General features: G+C 42.4%; 2 protein-coding genes across 7 annotated transcripts in view; both read right to left on the bottom strand.

Annotated features, from left to right (window-relative positions):
- Positions 1 to 11,972, bottom strand: part of VWC2 (von Willebrand factor C domain containing 2) — a 55,922-nt gene extending 43,950 nt beyond the window's left edge. Inside the window, exons 1-3 of the mRNA XM_015653324.3 lie at positions 11,879 to 11,972; positions 10,004 to 10,779; positions 2,847 to 2,976 (exon numbers count right to left, since the gene is read on the bottom strand). Of these exons, the coding sequence (XP_015508810.1) occupies positions 2,847 to 2,976; positions 10,004 to 10,711 (838 nt within the window). The 5' untranslated portion in view covers positions 10,712 to 10,779; positions 11,879 to 11,972. The remainder of the gene's footprint in view (positions 1 to 2,846; positions 2,977 to 10,003; positions 10,780 to 11,878) is intronic.
- Positions 1 to 16,088, bottom strand: part of CDH18 (cadherin 18) — a 1,344,136-nt gene that overhangs the window by 888,435 nt on the left and 439,613 nt on the right. The gene's annotated exons all lie outside the window — the stretch shown is intronic.

Genomic DNA, 16,088 nt, shown 5'->3' with positions numbered 1-16,088 from the left:
GAAAAAATTTTTTCAGCTATGGAAGTATCTAGGCCTCTTTTTGAAAGTCACGATGCAATACAGAAGATTATTAAATATGACACATACAACTATTCCTTAATTCCACAAGTCGTCTTCACTAGCTATCACTGTTTACATCCAAAGCAAGTCTGTACCTACACATGTGCACAGTTTTGTAAGCTAAATGTGCAGTTACATATCTGCCCCTCCTCGTATGGGTTGCCAGCAAATTTGTGAAAATGGAGAAGTCAAATACCTGCCTTCCTACAAGAGATAAGGCACAGCATCTCACACCTGTCAAGACATTGAATTCATTAATTTCCAATAATCACAGGCTTTCACTAGATCTCTTCCATACTTCTTAATCGGGCATTTGTATACATTCTTACTAGTGACAGAGGTAGTTGCTCAGGTCTCACTGTTGGGTCACTGCCAGCAATCTTGCACCAGGCAAGTTGGGAAGGTGTTGTATGTTAAGAAGTGGCAGGAAAAGCAGAGAAACCATTTTGAATGTGTGCATTTTCAACATACAAATTCTAGTAAACGTAGAGAACTCAAACTTCACCTCCAACCCCTTCTTGCTCTACTGCAGATGATAGCAGTTGGCTCACTTGGATGCTTTCTACGCTTCCACCTTTCCCACCAGTCAGGTTAAATAGCTGAGCTCCCTGTACATCAGCCAAAGCTTTTTTGTGTTGCTAACATGATGTCACTGATGTCAAAGATGTAACAATCAACCCTGAAGCATAATGCAGTGATTGTTTCTCCAACTCACATTCACAGCACATTTGTACCAGCAGGCTTCAAAATGAAAGGATGAGGCAGGCTAGGTTTTCCTGCTCAGTAGGTTTTTGCTCCAATCTAATTAAAAACATTCAGCAATTCACTGAAGTTCTAGAGAACTGCACGTGTACCATACTTTAAAATAAGCTCTAAAAGCAAATAGTCCTTTTTTTAAAATGCACTTCCCAGATGGGGAGGTTTCCTCAGAAATTTCTTGATATTATACTGAAACTGCTGAACCAGAAAAGTTGGGCTGCTTCTGAGCTATCTTGGTCTTGCTGTTATTGTTAATACTTTTCTTCTTCACCTAAAAGCTAACAAGGAAAGCCACTGCTGGTTCTCTGACATGCAGAGAAGTGACAGCACAGATCATTAGAAACAGGCAGCTGTGGTCACCTTGGTCTGAAACTGGGTCAGAGATGCCTGCTCACGGTTACATGGGAGAAACATGCAAGTAATATTGGGGATTCAGAGGCTGAGGACAAGATCATCCTTTTCTTGCTGGTGGACTGAAAAGGCAGCTTCCTCACAACAAAAGGTATATTTCATGTACCATTTTTGGTAACTTTTCATCATTTCTGAGAAAGGTGTCAGGGAATCTATGTGAACAGCCAAGCCAAGCCCTGCACTGCTAAATGACCTTAATCCGAAAGAGAGCCATCAATGGGAGATTGCCACAACTGTGCATTGTGCTGCTGCTTGTGGGAGAATGTGTGCTGGTGGAGGGTCAACCCAGCTCCAAACACTGTTAAGATCACTGGACAAATTCAGTGGGAAAAACTATAGTGTCTTAATGTATTCTTGTATTAAATTGAATGGAGCTTGTAACTCCATTCCTGAGACTGAAAACAGACCTTTGGCCACTTTGACCTGGGGAACTCCAGCAGAGCATGTCACATACAATGTCAGTGACATTCTTACCATCAAGTAAGTGCTAAAGAATCCTTTGGACTAGCTAGCTATGACATCACCAGCTTCCAAATTCAGACTTTCCCAAGAACTGTCCCTAAATGCCTTGAAAAATGCCTGTCCTCATCTCCAGAAACAAGAGTGCCCTTAAGCTGTACAGCTGAGAATAAATTCCTTCAGGGTTGTAACAACCAATTAAGGGATGTGAAGCAATTACTTTTATATCCATACAAATGAAACTCCTCCAATGCAATTAACAATCCCTTATCATCTACTGTTGAATTTGCAGAAACCATATGCTGTACACTCTCTCCTCCCTCAACTTTCCCACAATTTTAAGCAGTTTGTTTTAGCTAATATAATGATACCCACCTATTCAAGAGAAATAATAGATGTGTGCACATTATCTGAGTATTTTTAAATGTCTTTTTTAATTTAAAATGTAATTTCATTTGAGATTTTGCAGCTTTCATTTCTATTAATAAATTATAATTTCTTTTTTATAAGTGATGAGCTAGTATGTCATGTAATTTCTTTCCTCTAAATAGACTAAGACTTTGATCTAATGCAAGCCTTTGCTGGGACTAGAGAGACTTTATGTCTAATTTAGTTACAAAAAATATTCAATTAAACTTGGGAGTTTAATTCATTTAGTTATGAAAATTAGATGAGCTCAATAAGGTACATTTGATTTGCCCCAAGGAAAAACACCAAAAAACCAAAAAAATCCAAACTGAAAAATGGGAGAAGAAATCTGAAAGGGATACAAATATGAACAGAGAAAAAAAGCAGCTTTTCCTGCTCATGTTGAAAGGCGGATAATATCAAGAGTCTGAGTTCCATTTTGTGTGCCTATATAAAACACAGTCACAAAGAGTTCATAAAAATGATATATCCAAGACATACATGAAAAGCTGGTCTTAACATCCTAACTGTCTCTTGGGTAACAAAAAATCTCCATAGATCATAATTGAGTCCACCCCAGTCAAGGGAGATCTGATTCCTCACAGTAGGACTACACCATCCACACACAACTCTTCTCCGTCTCCATTTGACAAAAAAGAAAAATACCTGAATTATTTTTAAAAAGCAGAACAGAGTAACATGGATCTCTCAGAGATCTGTCTCCTCCTAGTTTTGTAGCCACCACTCACCATTTTTGCAGATGGGACAGCACTGGTCAGGCTCATACACTGGATCCACACACTCGGTCTGGGGACAGGCTGAGACCGTGCACAGCACTTCGCCATTGGCTTCACAGCGACACCTCTCACATGGAGAAACCTGAAATACAAACCCACTCACTTTAACTCCTTCACTTAACGCACTCCTGGAGTGTGAAATGCACACCTTCTCATCTGTGATGTTCTTTCCTTCACATCTTTTTCCTACCCACTCTAAAACAAATGGTTTTATAGCCTAAATAATGCAGAGAGCAAGACTGGGCGCCTGCAAAATTATAGAACCATAGTGAGAAAAAAAAACCAAAACAAAACAGGTTCTTCTTTGAACCTGCATACTGAATGGGAAAGTCAGAGGGGTGTTGAAAACAAGAACAGTGAAGACTTTTAATACAAATAAAACAAAAATTACCTTACTGAATTTCTAATGAATTTCCTGAAAATTAAGTTCATAATCTAGTTTGGTTCAATTAGAGGTTCAAAAAATAATTTAGACGAAAAAACTGTATTTTAAAAGAAAAGTTTTGCTAAATGAAGTTTGAAACTTCTTTTAATGGAAATCCTTACTATAATCTTTTTCAGACTTGAGAGTATTTTGGTAGCAGGAAGTTACATTTTATTGAAAATTATATTTTTCAAAGAGAAGTCAGGAAAAAGAAAATATCCTTTTGAATTCAGGTATTTCCCATACATTAATTGTTTTTGGGCAATTCTTCTAATACTTGTAACTTTCTGAAAGAAGTTGAAATTCAAAGAAAGGGGTGAAGGAAAATACAGGAATTCTTTTATACCTAGTGAAATGTTACTGGGTTTGAAGAACTCTTACAGAATAGGAATACGATGAGATGAGACTTGAAAGACCTACTTCAAAGAAATTATTCTCAATAAAAGAGTAGCAAGACTCTCTTTAGGAAAAAATGGACTTTGAAATGTCTGTATTTGCCACATGTACAATTCCAGCTGTCCTCTTCAGCATTCCTGGCCAGGCACATCACACTTGCATTGCTGACATCCTCATACCACAAAAGATAGAGGGAAGCAAGGACGTGAAGAGCAATAAATGCTATATTGTAAATCTCATTGCTGCACTCCAAAAAACCACATGGGTATCCATGCTCAGAATACAGGATGAAAATGAAGCTGAACGTTAATATTAGTGATCCTCTATAATCTGTGCAGATTACTGATCTACTTAAGAAGGAGGTTGTTCTTTTTATGGATCCTTTTTCATTCCAGATTCCATCTGATGCAGACAATCCCCCACTACAATTCTACAATAAGAGCAGAAAAAATATAATATCTAAAAATTAAAGAATTCTTTGCAATGAAGAATCATCCACCCAGATGTCTAAGTGGCACATCATCTGCTTCTTGTCCCTATTTTTTAGGCAGCCCACCACATTTTTCCCTCAAATCTGTTCTCTGCTTGCCTCTCACATCCTTCTCACTTCCAAAGTTCAAACATGCTGATGCTTGCAAAGTTTAATCTCTGACTAAATGCTCATTCATGCTTTGCTACTTCCCTTCCCACCTGCCAAGGCTTTTATTTGCTTATGCACTCACATACCTTTCTTACCCTCCCCTCTGCTTAGAAAGCCTAAATAGGGTCTCCTGCTGTGTTGCTTTCTGCTTTTGTTACTATTATTTATTTCAGGTTTCCTTTGCTAGCTACTCTGTGTTTTCTCTTTGCTTTACACTCTACCAAGGATAACACCACAGCATATGTTTACGAAATCCCATATGGAGACTGACAGCCCAGTGCAGAAGATCATTATTACAGACTTTGTCCTGTAATTGTTTTTAAACTGTCACGTTCACTTCCAGAGCTGGAGTGTTTGCAGATGAGGAGGTTTCTGATCCAGTACTCAGAGTTGAAAGGCTCAGGTATTTCAAGTAATCACTTGAAACACACATGAAGTTTTGAGTGTCAACAAACCTGAGCTCCTAAGTATTAAGTCAATCCTTTCTTCTACAGTTACAAGTAGAAACAATACTTACTAAATTATAAAAACATGATTTTTAAGTAGGACTGATTTTTAATATTAATTTTAATATAAAAATATTATACAATATATAATCCTACTTGAAATAATAGACCAGCACTCAGTTCTAAGGATCAGGACCAACAAGGTAAACCTACAGCTTTCAATCAAATGTAACACTTTTTGCCATGACTTGGAAAAGATGCAAATTTGCAACCATCAGAGTTGAATGACATCAGTAGCTACCACAAGACATTCCTTAATCCAGGACACTGCTTAGCAGCTGTGTCATTTGATATTGGAAGTTGTGTAAAAACTAGAGTATCTGATGACAATCAGGAAACAAGGCAGCATACAGATGCTATTCCTAAAATCTCTCCTCTGTAAAATTATAATCATATTATAATTACATAGGTTTACTAGATTTCCAAATTTGACAAATCCTGAAATTCTCAGAAAAATACATCATTTACTACTGATTGAAAAACAAAACTAATCTAATTCTTATCTAATAATGATGATTCAGGATATAAATTTCTGTCCTATACAGCACATATACCTGAAGACTACATCTTTCATGAACAGAGTACACTGTTAATGTGATACTGCAGTATTTATTACTTCTAGTGTAATACATCATGGGATTTCAGAGGAATATTTACTTGCACTCTTGGTAAGTACTGTCATCTGGACAACCCACCAACCTGAGTAATGGCAGCAGCAGTAAGGAAGGTTTCCATGAGCTTAATTCTACAAAGCTTTTTTTAGGCATGCAAGTAAACCATAGTGGCTGCTAAAATGGTATCACTGTCAGCCATTATCTGTACACCTTTGGATTAAACAATAGCATATTGTTTTTTAGTGATCATCAGGATACAGCAGGAATTGATACAGCAGAAAACCCCCACTTTTTGCAGCTCAATACTTGGAGACACAATTATCACTAGAGGGAGAGACAATAAGACAGTGCCTTTACATAACAGCAGCTAATAAATCATAATGAAAAGACACATTTGGTCCTTCATTTCCCCCCTCTACTTATGCAATGCAAGCACATTCCCTGCAGCAGAGTTCCTAGTGGCAGTTAATGCAAGGAGCATCCCATTTGCTCCTGTAGGGAACAATCAGCCCAGCAGCACACACGCTCAGTACTTCTGACATAACAAGGCTGGACTGGAAATAATACCTTCTATCAATCTCTCTCTGATGACTAATGATACCACGTCTCCATGGTCTATAGATGAAGCTGTTAACTCTACAGAAGCAGCAGTTTTGTCTATGAAAAAACTGCAGGAAGACAACAAGAGGCAACAGAAGTCTTGTGTATTCACCAGGCAGCCATAAAATCTGTAGAAAACCGACTACAGATGGTAAGAAAACAAACTAGTTCTTTAGAATTGTTTAAAGGGAAGTTTATAAGTGATGGTATAGGAGTTGCAGGCACTGTAAAAGAGCAAATGCACTACTGTGTAAACTGCTAAGTTTTCCGCTAGAGGGGTGTGAAGAAAGCTATAGCTTGGTAAGGGTAGTAGGTCTATCCAGCAGCTTAATGTAAATTGTCAAAATTAAGAAGTGACAAATCATTTGTAGTCCAAAGTAATTTGAGCCTTCCCCTACCACATGTCCAATTTTTATTACAAACAAAAATGACATCAAAACAAAATCAACAAAAAAGCTGGATTAATAACAGATATACAATCTGCATCTGGTTCCTTAAGCCTTGAAAACATTGATTTTTTTTTTTTAAAAAAAATCTGTCATAATGCCAAATTTATTTTCTTTTTTTCTGGAATTTTTACTAATATCTTCTTGCCACTGACACAACTCAGGTGAGCATGAATGGGGTTACACTGACAATAATAAACATACCAGCCATGTTTTTACTACTCTGTGCCAACAAAACACCACAGATCTTTCAAAACTCACTTGGGTTTGTTGACTTCCAGATTTCCAAGTAACTCACCATTATATACCAAAAAATGGCACCAAAAAATACCATTTGTGGTAGAAAGGACATTCTAAAATACACAAAACAGCAGCTTTCAAAATTATAGGTATTTTCCAAAACATTGCACTTCTGAAGATAATTCCTGGTTTTGTAAGACTTTATACATCAGCTTTCATTTTCAAATTTTACTTGGATGATTTTGACTATGTGTTTTAGAAACCTCCAGCTTCAGTGCAGAACTTTAATACCCATTGCATTTCACCAAATAAAGATTTTGGTACCAGTTCCACTAATATGGATGTTGTGATCACACTGCTATTTTGTCTTACAATACCCACGGGTGACCAGAGTGGCGCTGATGGAAACAGCTTTATGAGACCTCATCCTTTCCCTACACTCAAGTTGTGTTTTGTGCTGACATCCATATCCTTTTGGAAAACACAAAAATGCACGCATACATGCAGACACAAGCAAAGCCTGAAGGACAGACTGCAAATCAAAGAAACACATCAAATTCCCCAGCACACTCAGCTTCCAGCTCCAGTCAAGGCAATTTGTTGCCATGCCAAGACATACAAGAATTGTATATAAGGAGACTCACAAACATTTATGTATTATTACATATCTATACATAAATGTTTGTGGAAAAAATGTCACTTAAATATTAGGAGGTCACCTTTTTCTTCCTTCAGTGATGTCTGAAAATAGTAAGTGCAGATACAGAGAAAAATCACATCACTATCCATTTATAACTGTTTCCCTGAGCTTAATCAAGAGATAGCATATTAGTAACCCCTTTAAGACCAGCAACTTTAAATTCACAAAATTACCTTTGAAACTGTGCAGTTGCTTGCATTTTGCAATTGTTTCCACTGCGAGAACCTGACTACATCTGCATCTTGTGTTGCCAGACAACTCCACTGATTGCAGTGGCCTAGGCAAACAGCTGCATTTACAGCTTGTGCCCACAATATTGGAACCAACACTGAAGCTCAACTGAAAAACAAGGTTCTCACACAGGAAAATAATCAGGCTGCAGTTCCACCGCCTAATTGTATCAATAACTTTCCTTGCTTGTTCTGAGCAGACATCCCTTCTCACTTGTGTATCCAAAGCTGGGTAAAACAAAGCAATAAGGGAACCAGTGTTTCATTAGAGAAAGATATGAAGACAAGGGCTAAAAGATGAATGGTATTAAAGCTGAAACCCCAAATCTTTTCTGAACATTTCTGTAAATGTCACTGTTCAACATTCCATTTTTACCAAGGCTGTCAGCCATATTCAAATGTACCAGGGAACATAAGGGTTCTACACTCACTACATATTTAACAGTATTTTAGGCTTGCTTTACAGCCATTAATACAACACCACTACAGAAACGGGCTAAGAAATGGAACTCTGTAGAAGAGTGTGAATGAAAAACAGGGAGAAGCCTTTAAAATGCTGACCTATGGAAAAAGTATGAAGAAGCTTCATCTTTTGGCCAACCCTTAAGAATTAAGTTTGCTGGGAAAGAAAGGCTCTCACAAGACATCTCTGAAAAGGTCACACCAACCAGCTGCTGCTAAGGTATCTGCTCTCTCTTAAGCAGAAAACTGCCACCCTGAAGCTGAATGCAACCCTTGGGGGTGACATGGAAAAAGGGAGGATGATACAATGTTTTCTGCCATTCCTTGCAATTCCCCAGGGCTCTGCACCCTACTGCCTAAGAAGAGCAAGAGACAATGCTCTTACTTATTATGGAGAAAGAAGTTCTGCTCTATTATTTATTTTCTCTTAAATTGAAGGACATGGAAAGATATTATGAAAGTTTTCGGGAACATGCAAATACCAGAGAGCAAAGGTGACAACTTACTTTCAGCCTTCAAAAATATATTTTCTTTTTCTCCATCCTGAGGGGCTCAGCTTCCGGAACCTTTGATTATATTTCATACTCCCCTCAATATATTCAGCATTAAACTCTCTGGTGTATTCAGAAACGGGTTTTAGAACAGCCCTGTATCTAACAGTCATTCACAAGAGAATTCACAAGCCATTCTTAGAGCCTGCTCACAGGTCTCAACCACAACAAAATACAAAACAAAAAAACAAGGTATGCAACCAGAAAACTGGCCCCAACTCCAAAACTTTTGAGTGCACTGTAACATCTTGCATTTTCAATGATAACGACGTTGCACAACAATGCTAAAAAGAGCCTAGTCTTAAAAGGATTTCCCTGAACACAAAGCTTTTCAAGTCCTTTCTTCAGGTATCACTGCAATCTATTATAGTGCATCTAAAAATCTTGGTATCTCCCAAGGGTAAAACTCACCTCTGGTTTGTGTAATGTTAGTTCCTACCTGAAAACCTTCTTTCCCTTCCTCCTTCCCATTGGCTGTGACCTCCCTGCATCCCCTAATCACCCCTGCCCCAGGTATAAGAGAGAAGACCCAGAGCATTTCGGTCTCTCTCTTGCCCCGGATGGACGACAGACAATAAACCCGGGATTACTCCAGCAAGTTTGAGCCTCCTGTGTCTAGATACTTTGAGTCCGTGTTGTATCCTCTCCAGGACCCCCTCCGCCGACTGTGTCCTGAGACGAGCAGGCTCTCACCACGGGGGGTGGGACAGAGGGGTCCCATCGGGGAGTAGGATTGCAACAGCAATCTAGACTGCAAACCATGCTTTTATTAAAAAGAACGCCTATAGTCATTCACAGAAAGCCAACATTATGCATCCTTGGCAGCACTACTTAAATAGCTAAAAAGGAAAAAGATATGACTGTTAAAAAAGAAGGGATTATCACAAATGGATTACTAGAAATAAAAATCAACCCACAAAACCCTGCTTGATCCCTGCAAGGCAGAAGTTTAACAGTTATTAGTTAAATAGGAAAACAAATGTATTGCAGAAAATTTTCACAAAATCCATAGCACCACTGAGTGGCATCCTTCCAAGTAGCATTTTTTACTGTAAATATCAAAGGAATTAATAAAGATCAGCACTCTCACTTAAAAATGTTAAAGTACCATACAGCAAGAAAGGTCATGTTTAAGGGGAATATTTTACAGGGCTGCAGAATATTACAGAAGTAATATTAATATAAAATTTAAAAGAGGAGGGGGAGACCCAGAACACACTCTCAGAAAGCAGTCAAAGATCATAATACCGCTTTAAACAAGAGAACAACCCACAAAATGACTTTTGGTTTAATTCCTTACCATGAACTCCTCTAGGGTCTGGTAGGTTTTCCCTCGGAATTCGCAGTAGTTCTTCCTCTCCTTGCACTGCGGGCAGCACTGCGTGGTGTCCACATGGATGCAGCGAGGGTGGAGCCTGGGGCACTCGGGCTGGATACACAGCGGGCCCTCTTCAGTGCAGAGGCAGGGGCAGGCAGAGGGGCCCGGCGCAAACTTCTCCCCGATAGCATAGACGAAGCCACTCTCGTCCACGCAGCCTTTGCCACGGTAGTCCGGATAGGCGTACTCCTCCGGAGGCTCGGGAGTGACACTCGCAACAGATGCTGGGAGAGATGAATCTTCAGCCACCTGACGTTCCTCAGGACCAGCATCCCTTTGTTCTTGCACTTGAATGCTCCCAGATTTACTGCTTGTCCCCTGGCTGTTCCAAGCCTGCTTTAGCTTAGTCCAAGACTCCTTGTTCGAGTAGTTCCTGTTCCCTTTGCTCTTCCAGTCCCTGCTACCCTCCTCTCTCCCGCTCCTGCCGATCTCATTCATTTTTCCTGGACCTGTCTGGCTGTCCCTTGTGTGATCCCTCTTTTCCTGGCTCGTCTTAATCTCCTGTTTGTCTTGAGCCTTGGCCAGTTTTTGCACGGGTACGGTGGAGCTACAGAGGGCAACCATGAGGCAGCAGGTTACGAGAAGAGAACTAGAGAGAGCTCCAATTGCCATTGCAGTACAGCTGGGCATCACCTACTGCATCCCACAGGGGACACTGCATTCACATCGGAGGGAAGCGCTTCATCGATCCACAGTCCCTAGGAAAAGAAGGATTAGGAATACTTCAGCTCTGCACTTCTTCGCCCCCCGCACCCCGCCTCGCCCCCACCGATGCAACATCTCAAACAATATGCAACCTGCCTCGCTAGTTTATGCAAAAGGCGAACAGCCTGCTGCTGCATCCCTCCTCCCCCTCTCTGCCAAGTCTTATAAATAGCAGGGCTCTGGACACCGACAGGGCGTCTTCGGCTCCAAGAGACCACCACGGAGAACTCCGGGAAGTCAGCGTTTGCCAAGGCAGGTGCAGGCAAAACTCAGAGCGCTTGGGAGTTATTTTTAACTTTCAAATGACATATGAAGAAGACGGACGCCCGATGAATTAAATGGAGCCCCCCAAAATCCAGCAGGGTCCGGAATAAAAATTACCCAATTGAGGGCTATTCACTGTCTGCATACACGATGATTTTCATTAACCCTTTATTCAGTCTGAAGTACGTTAGTTTGCGTTTTGTTTAAATACCTGGCAGCGAGCACGTTTCTATTACAAACAACTAAAACCGAGCACAGTAAAACTACCTCCCTTCCGAACTACCCAAACCAGCACACACCACCACCTCTTCCTCGCCCGTGTTCGAAAGACAAGGTAGAGCCGCTCCGAGCTTCCGCAGCCGAGACTCATTTAACCCACATCCTCCAGGAGTTCGGCAGCGCTCCCGGCTCATCTCCCTGAAACACTGCACACCAAATCGGGAAAAAAAAACCAAAACAAACCCCCAAGCCAAAATACGTACACTACTCCGGCCACGACAAACAATGCCGCTGCAGCCTCCCGACCCCATCTCAGCGGTACCTCTCCCCAAAGCCATTTAAAAGCCTCTCTCTCTACACTACCCGGCCCTCGGCGAGGGCACTGTAGGGCACGGCGCTCTGCCCGCCCGGCAGCCCGGCCCGGCCTGGCCCGGCCGTCATGGGGGAGTCGGGGCTCCGCGCCGCCCGCCCAAACTTTCCGGAGGGCCGGGGTGCGCCGCCCGACCCCCTCCCAGTGGAGCCGGGAGTGAGCCGGTCCAGCCCCTTTCCCAGCCCGGCCGACTCCCCCGTGGCCCGGCGCGACGCGTTCGTGACTCCGTCCCTCCGTACCTGAGCTAGCGCCGCGCTCAGCCCCGGCGGCGGCTCGGGGCGGCGAGCCTCGCCCCGCGCCCGGCTCCCATGGCGGGGCCGCGGGCAGGTGGCCAGCGGCCGCTTGTTGCTGCCCGCTCGCCTCCGCAGACCTGCCGAGCCCGCAGCGCGGCTGTGCGGCCACAGCCGGTGCGGCCACAGCTGGTGCGGCCCCGCCGCCCCGGGGAAGGGCTCCGCCACGGGCCCCGCTGCACTCACATGGCGGCCGGGCGCCCCCGTCCCCGGGGGCGGCGGGGCGGGATGGAGCGCTCCCTGCCTCTCTCCGCGCCGCGGATGCGGGACAGGCGCAGGGCGCGGCGCGGGGAGGGGACTCGGTGCCCGCCGGGGGGCGGCAGTGCAGCGGCCCTGCCCGCCCCTGCCGCCGCCGGAGGGTGTGCGGGGCGGAGACAGCCCACTCCTGCCGCAGGGCCCCGCCGCGGCCGCGCTCAGGGGACGGCGAGCGGCTGTCGGGAGGGAAAGTGGGGCAAGGCGGGCGCGTTTGGGGGTCGGCCCCGCACGCCAGCGGCTGAAACTTTTGGCGGTGGTAGGGGCGTCGGTTCGGGACGCGAGCTGCGAGCTGTGCGCTGCGGCCCAGGCGATGGGCGCTCTCCCCGCGGTGCGGGACGCCCCGGGGACACCGCCGCGCACACCTGCGGACCTGGTGGCGGGCACGGGCGGCTGAGCAATGTTTATTCGGGACGGGCGGCCTGTGCCGTCTGTGGCTGCCCTCATCCTAGCATCACATGCGCTAGCGCTCCCCAGCCAGCCTGCTCTAGCAGCGAAGTGGTACGTGGTTTACTAGTTGAAATACTTACTGATGCTGTTTCGTGGCTGATGGACAGTTCTGAAGTTAAATATAGTTGCATTTTTCTCCATTATAATTTTTTGATACAAAAAGAAGAAAAGGACAAAATGGTCGGTTATGAAATGTCTGCTGAAAGACTTGAGACAGAAACACACTAGAAAAGCTAGAGGTACTTTTTCTCATGATCTAAGCAAGGGCTTGGTCCACAAAAGGTTATTTATTTATATAGTTATTTATTTTTAAGCTGCATTAGATGACTTGCCACTATAATCTTTTCTGAATTTTGCCTTACAGATGTTCCAAAACAGTCCCAGCTGCACTAACCCTCTGCTGCAGTAACACTTTTACATCTGCTGTGCCCTACTCATGGCTAGGGCTGGATTTCCCAATGTATTTGGCACTGTATCTGAAATTTTTAGTCTAGGTATAATTTTCTGGTTTTTTTGTTTTGTTGTGTTTTTTTTTCTATTTGAAATGGAAGCAGTGCAATATCAGTACTCAAGAGAGCAATGAAAATTTGCTGGATACTAATGTTTCATTGTTAAGTACCTTCCTGAGTGCCTGTTGTGAGAACACAGATACTTATATTTCTCCACAGGAGGATACAGGTACTAAACTCTTGGCTGCTGGATTGCTGCTGCTAAAAAGTATTAACTCCTGTCTAATTTTCAAAAATATTTCTCTTGAAACCTCCTCGTATCTTCCAGTCAGATATTCACCAGTTAAATAATGCTTTAGTTCTCTGAAACTTTAAAATACAAGACTTAAGTTTTGAAGGATATGAAGAAGTCACATTTTTCCATAGGTCGCACTAATAAAATGAAATTCCATATTGCTTTACAAATTTCTAAGGAGTTAATATAGACTTTTCTCCTTATCTGAATACTAATAACTAAGTACTTTCCTTACCATCGCATTACCTCTGAGTAAAGAATTTAATCTTTGCCATGTATAAAATGAAAACATTTTATGTCTTGTATAGTTTAAACCCTGATTTGGGGTGAGCAACCAGTTCACCCCATTGCTAATTGTAGAAGAATAACTTGAATGACAGGCTTAGCTTGGAGTTCAAAAGCCTTTGAGCATTGCTGTTCAGCAGCAGCTCTTTGTGGCTAGAGCAAGGCAGAAGAAAATAAGGGCCTTGGGAAGGCAATGCTGTGTCTATGATAAAAAGCAGAGAGAATCCAGTTTATGGTTCTGACATTTTCATATGTTCTCAGGTGAATCTTTGGAACAAAATCTGAGATCTTCAACACTCAGCATTTAGAAAACAGTTCTCACTGGTTTAGCTTACTTTTACTAAGAATTAGCCTAATTTTATAGTATACAGTTGAATGGAAAACAAAAGGTAGCTATATAGTTGAAATAAAAATTGTTCTGGCAAGAAATAACTTAAACTGATCATCTCCATTAGACCAGACTCAAGACAGTGAGAGTGGACATCCATGCTGAATATAGTTGGCTATTAGTCAAAAATTAGGGGGACTGAAATTTTGATGAATATTTTTTAAGAGTGACCTTTGTATGAACAACAAGAATTGAAATGTCGGATATTTTGCCAAGTTAAAGTTGGTTCTCTGACTGGGTAATTACAACATAAACTCAAAACCTTGCAGCTAGGCAGACAAGATCTGGACATCTGAGAGTACTGAAGACAACCATTTTTAGCCTAATATATGAATAAAGTCTTGGATAGGTACATAATGTCGACATGCAGTCGTGCACTCCAGCAAATCATCTGAAACATCCAATCCCATCACATGTTTTCATACAGGGACCATTTTATTGAAGGAAGTGTCCCCTGCTCCAGTGAGGAGACGGGGGAGAAAAGAGGAAGAAGCTCCATGGCACCCTGGAAAGCTGGGCAGGGCAGGGGGAGCAGAAGAGGAGCCCCAGTAGAAGTGGGGCGTGGGTGTGGGTATTGGAAACCCCCACACAATAGCTAGGTTGGATTGGTGGCAGATACTTGCAGAGCCCAGGGTGAGGACAGGGTGTGCTCGGGGGCAGCAGTGCTGCAGCAGCTGTATGCTGCAGTGCCCATGCTGGTGCAGCAGCTCTGAAACTCTGGAAGGTTGGAGGGGAGGAGATGTCCCCAAAGTATGACTCCTCTGGGAAAAGGGATGGTTGTGCCTTTTTATTTCACTCTGTTTCATTATTCCTCCTGAAAAGGAGAGAGTTGTTATATGAAGGGTATTTTTTATTGTGGTGCTAAAGTGTCAGCTGTTCAGGCAGGTTGAAATCACAGCCTTCAAAAGGTGGCAATTTGTGCAATAGCATTAGTCCAGCCATATAAAATAAGGCCTTCAAATCGCAGTCAGTCTGAAGACAGAGAGAGACAAAGCTCTTGATGTACGATGTAAAATGTATGAAGTACATTTTACTCTAACAAATCATGTGTATTTGTGAAGCTTAATTATAAATAATCAGTTTAAACAACTTAAAAAAATTAAATAAAGAAAAGAAGCCTTCAATAACTATTTTTAAAGTAGGTTAGCTTTTATCTTTCAATTTTTGTTTCTTGTTTTCTTTATACCACTTGTCAAAGGTATACTCAAGACACATTCCTGTTCATCCTTTTTTCACTTTCCTGATGCCTCTTTGGTTCTGATATGTGGAGGAAGGCCAGTCTTCCAAAAGATCTGTTCCCAAAGACAAAACAAAACTACTTAGTCATGGTGACTAAGCTGTGGACCCCTTCCTACTTTGGGACCCCATGTTATCTCCCTGTAAGCTATTGGTCATTTTACCCCAGTCTTAAACCATTGGGCCTTTTCCCAACTCTCCCCTTCCCTATAAAAACCCCAGCTTTTTCCAGTTCAGTGGATTTGACCGTCATTGGCCCCCTGTGCTGAAGCCTGCAATAAAGGGCTCCACGCAATGCTACACGGCCTCCTGTCTCTTGTCCACACATGGGCTGGGGCAACCCATGAGCTGAGCTGATTACAGAGCTGAAATCACATCTAAAAGAGCTAATCACTTGAAGCCTCAGACTGAGATCAAACAGGTTACCTCCAGCTGGAAACTGAGACCCCTGGATGACTGTTCTTCACGGGACCACTATCCGGGAAGTTGGCAGCGGCTGGGAATTGGACAGACCTCCAAATCCAGTCCCAACACTGAAAAGTAATCATTGAAGAAGTATTACACAGTATTGCACAAGTTGTACTTAAAATTCTCTTCATTAATTGTTTTTAAATTATTTAGTTTTTCATGAATATTGATATGTTATAATAATATGTTTTTCTACTTTGTGTTCATGAAAACTTAAAACCCCCCTCTGCCATTTAGAGTTTAGGATCTTCAATACTCTCCTACACTTCTGTAAATCACAGTTTGCATGCTGGGAAAAAATAATTTTAATTTTTGGTTTAAGTTTTGTTTATTACT

Source organism: Parus major, chromosome 2 (genome assembly GCF_001522545.3).
Source record: "Parus major isolate Abel chromosome 2, Parus_major1.1, whole genome shotgun sequence".
In the NCBI taxonomy this organism is placed as follows: domain Eukaryota; kingdom Metazoa; phylum Chordata; class Aves; order Passeriformes; family Paridae; genus Parus; species Parus major.
Note: the sequence above shows the minus strand (reverse complement) of the source record. Positions and strands in the feature narration are given on the sequence as shown.